The 5000-nt window shown below is 42.5% G+C and overlaps 1 protein-coding gene across 1 annotated transcript in view; it reads right to left on the reverse strand.

Moving 5' to 3' along the window:
• Positions 1-5000, reverse strand: part of pcxb (pyruvate carboxylase b) — a 217017-nt gene that overhangs the window by 208831 nt on the left and 3186 nt on the right. Inside the window, exons 4-5 of the mRNA XM_076288391.1 lie at positions 2920-3065; positions 52-169 (exon numbers count right to left, since the gene is read on the reverse strand). Coding sequence (XP_076144506.1) covers positions 52-169; positions 2920-3065 — 264 coding nt within the window. The remainder of the gene's footprint in view (positions 1-51; positions 170-2919; positions 3066-5000) is intronic.

Below are 5000 nucleotides of genomic sequence, written 5' to 3' on the forward strand. Positions count from 1 at the left end.
CACACACACACACACACACACACACACACACACACACACACAGATACTCACCTAGAATCTGCACCTCAATGTGCCTTGGTTTCTCAATGAACTTCTCCACAAACAGAGACCCGTTGCCAAAGGCTGCCAAGGCCTCAGAGAAAGCCCTGTTGTAGTTCTCCTCAAGTTCCTGCAGGCCCAGCATATCAATCAGACTCATTAGCGCATGCCCTCTCCTCCATAGAAACAAGCATGATGCTAAAGCGATGAGATTAGCGCAATGCTGGCCACTTAACGGGCGCGAGTGAAATATGTTGTGATAATATTTGGACTGTGATTACCAAACCGCACTAAAGTCTTGCAGCCATTTAGTGCACATTACTAATTAAAGAGCTCTTTGTTTTGTTGCTGGTAAAAGCCTAGAAAATACAAAGGCTGGACACGATGACTATCACACAAACAGAGAGAGAAAACAAACACACACACACACACACACACGCACACACAAAGAAAAAAATACACATACAGCACCTGCACACACACACACACACACACACACACACACACACACACACACACACACTTATACACATACAGCACATACACATACACATACACATACACATACACATACACATACACATACACATACACATACACATACACATACACATACACATACACATACACATACACATACACATATGCATAATGTATCCATGCACAGTGAGACACACAATGAGCCATACATACAGCATATATATAGAGCTAGTAATCTCATAATCTCATTTGTTATATATGATCATGACATGATCATGCCTGCATGACATGATCATGCCTGCAAATATGTCTCATCTGTTAAGAGTTTGATCATTTATCATACAGCTCACCAGGATGTTCATCACTCAAATTCAAATTCAAATTCAAAGTTGCTTTATTAGCATGACTGTATGGGAACAGTGTTGCCAAAGCTATTGTTAAATACAACATAACATACAAGAACATAAGACCATAAAAGGAAAGGAAAACAAAAGCAAAAAATAAATAAGAAAGAGGGGTGGGGGTAAATAAAATATCTCCCTCTCCACTCCCTCCCTCTATTTCATCTCTCTCTCTTTTTCTCTCTTTATCTCTCTCTATATCTCTCTGACTGTCTGTCTCTATCTCTCTCTCTATATATATATCTGATTGTCCCTCTCTCTCTCTCTCTTTATCTCTCAATATATCTCTCTGTCTGTCTGTCTCTCTATCTCTCTCTGTATATATCTGATTGTCTCTCTCTATCTCTTTCTCTCTCTATCTCTCTATCTCTCTGTCTGTCTGACTCTATCTCTATATATATATGATTGTTCCTCTATCTCTTTCTCTCTCTTTCTCTCTCTCTATTTCACAATAAATGAAGCCGTTCGTCAGTCCCCAAGGGGGGTGAGCGGATATCCAAGAGCTTTAAGTCTTTAGGACGCAGGCTGTGTATTCATTAGCATAGGACAGCATCCAATCGGCCCATCGACTGGGAAAACAATCAGATCTAATCAGACACTAAAGAGATGCCACCCACCCCACCAGAGCATTGATCCACCCAGGAAGCACACTTTAAGAAAGAGTCTCCATTCGGGCGGTGCTAATAGTCAGTCAGACACACACACGCGCACATGCGCACACACACACACACACATACACACAGCATATATTCATATACGCTATCTCTCTCTCTCTCTCTCTCTCTCTCTCTCTCTCTCTCTCTCACACACACACACACACACTTACTCACAACCCCCTCACATAAACACACAAACACACACACACACACACACACACACACACACACACACACACACACACACACACACACACAACCCTCCAAATACACACACTCACACACAGACACAGACACAAATACACACAGATATACATAGACACACACACACACACACACAAGCCCACAAACCCACTCACACTGCAGCCTAACCAGAGCTTGGCTGAATGGTCTTTTAAAAAGATTGGCGGTAAGGTTAATATCTGACAGATATTAGTGGGATTTGTAACGTCGTTTGCACTGGGCATGTGTAACCAAAGCTCGGAGAGCAGCTTAGTCAACACTATTTCCTAAAAGACCTGAGTCACTCTCCACTGGATGAGCCTAGCGGGACTTTCTCTTCCCTCTCCAGGCCAGCATTAGAACAGCAAGCCTCTAATCTAAACCGAGACCCTTTTTACTGTTTCATATAGTGTAGTGCAAACCTTCGTCTTTTCATTCTATTTCATTCTTTCATGCCGTGCAAAGAGCTCGGTAATGATGTCTCCGTAGCTCTGGGCTTGGCTTGGCTGGCGGTTACAAAGCAGGGCGCTTTAGCCGACCTGACAAATCTTCCCCCTGAAACGGGGCTTTTTTCTCGGTCTGTAATTCCGAGCACACATCCCTTTATCCATTTCCCAGACATTGAGGTCCGTGAGAAATAAATCATGAAGCAGAGTCTTATCAAATCGGAACAAATCTCAGATATGAGAGGTGGAGAGAGAGAGACAGAGAGAGAGACAGAAAGAGAGAGGGAGAGAGAGAACAGAAGCTGATCTTGTAGTGGGAAAAGAGTTGTAGTGACCCTGGTGCTCTCTTACTCTCAGTCTGCAGTACATTTCCTTCCTGTCTCAAGAGGTTTAGCTCTCTGAATGTTAAGGACACGGATCTATAGCGGGCACACAACACCCCCCACTCACCCCCCCCCCCCCCCCACACACACACACACACACATACCCCACACCACCAACCCACACACATACACAAGCACACAGACAAACACACACACACACACAAACATAACTACAAATAAACATACACACATACACACATACACTCACACACACACAAACAAACACACACACACACACACACACACACACACACACACACACACACACACACACACATGCCCACATGCTCACCTCGTACTCCTTGACCACGCGCATGCCGCGGCCCCCTCCTCCGTACGCTGCTTTAAAGATGATGGGGAAGCCGTAGGTCTTGGCAAACTCCTCTGCCTCCTTCAGTGAGGAGATGGGCGCATTGGTACCAGGAACCACGGGCACACCTGAGCATACACACACACACACACACACACACACACACACACACACACACACACACACACACACACACACACACACACACACACACACATCACACACACACACAGACACACACACACACACACATATTCACACACAAAGACACACACATACACACAGATATCTCATTTATTTATAGGCATGACTGCATGTACTTACTTACAGAGTTTTACGATTGCTTAAACACTAAAATTAAAGGTATACCACGGTTAGCAAATATAGCACAAATATAAGCATATTATCAGCACCTCACTTTTTGCAAAACAGTATACACATTGATTTACAAACCTCCAAACATATTTCTCTATTTTAGACACAGAAAAACTCAGATAATATCTCCTCTTTGGCACTACCTTCCAAAATACACACCCACGAACCAATTGTTTAAACACATCTATCGGGTGTGAAGAGACTTGAAGGTGTTTACAGTTTTTCACAATTGCTAAAACACTTAACTCAATTCTCTGAACCAAATTCTCAGTTGCCTGAACACATTTCTCCAGTCTTTTGGCAAAACCATAAACAGTTTTCACATATACGGTAAAACACAATTTGCAGACCTCATAGACTCTTTTTCCAAGACTCTAAACACAAGTGACCAACCTAGTTCAGAGCGTAAATAGGTTGCTGAACAGTGCAGGTCCATATCAACAATGGACTCAGTGAGGCATTAGGAGTACTGCACTGTAGGCTGTAGACTGCAGTGTACTTCTCTTTTACAGTACACACGCACACACACACACACACACACCTTATTTGCTTTCCTGGGTTTGACTCTAAGTTGCTTGTGCTTGCTATGAAATTGGCACAGAGTAATCTTGGCAAGAAATATCACACTTAAAAATCTGCTCAGATGAGATTCATTGACAGCCTGCAAGCTTAGCTACCCTTCCTCGAAATCCTACGACTGTGGGGAGTTTGTTCAAGAACTTGTGCAAAAATATGTGGATCCGTTCATGAATAGGAGATGACTGCAGAGATATGGCTACCGAAGACAGAGACAGCTGAATTGCAATGTATATAGAGAAAATCTCTGTTAATTCTCATAACCAGGCCCAAATAGAACCTAGTCACTTTAATCTTTAAGTCTTTGGTAATGTGAGATATGTTGGCTGTCTTCCTTCATTTGTAACTTTTTTAACAAATGTTAAAAAAACAAGCTAGGCCACATCACTTGCGTCCACCTGGATTTCTACTGTATGTCACATGAAAAACTGTAGGCTCATATGTAGCAGGAACAGGATCTTCAGCAAAGGATGGCCTGAGAGTCTTAAACAGACCCCATAACTGGTGCTCAGCAAATAGCCAAGTACCACCCAATGGATTTTTATTTGATCTACCACTCTCAGGCTATTTGCTTGTTTCTCTGTGGGCCCTCAAGATAATTATGCTGTGTGCAAAAAAATATGCGCAAGGTAATAACTTTAAGAGAACAGCTGAGTACATGAGACGACTCAATTAAATACCATCCGAAAGAACTTCATCCAATGGCTTCACGTCCCTTTGTTTCCGTAGAGATGGCAAAATGTCACAAAAACATTTGTGTCTTTTTTACTGGGCTTTCTCAGCAGAAGTGCTGTACTTATCCTCTTAAGAGCCTCTACTGGGTTCCATTATTGAAAAGTAGTTTTATTTTAGTTTTAAACCACTCAAACTACAATAGCTATATGCCAAAATGGCAAATATATCCAGAATGACTTGAAATTTCCTTCTTTAAGCTGTTGAGTTGGTTCATAATGGAAAACCTTAGTCACCGTCTTTAAGCAGTTGAGCTAGTCATAGTGGATAACCATATCCGGTGTCTCTTTAAACTGTTGAGATGGCTCCAGCTAGTCATAGTGGACAACCTTAGCTACTGCCTTTAAGCTGTGGGGATGGTTCCAGCGGGTCACAATGGA

This window comes from Alosa pseudoharengus, unplaced genomic scaffold, assembly GCF_046254945.1.
Source record: "Alosa pseudoharengus isolate Yale_2024_CS ecotype anadromous, Long Island Sound unplaced genomic scaffold, YU_APseudo_1.1 YU_APseudo_1.1_scf_17, whole genome shotgun sequence".
NCBI classification, from domain to species: Eukaryota; Metazoa; Chordata; class Actinopteri; order Clupeiformes; family Clupeidae; genus Alosa; species Alosa pseudoharengus.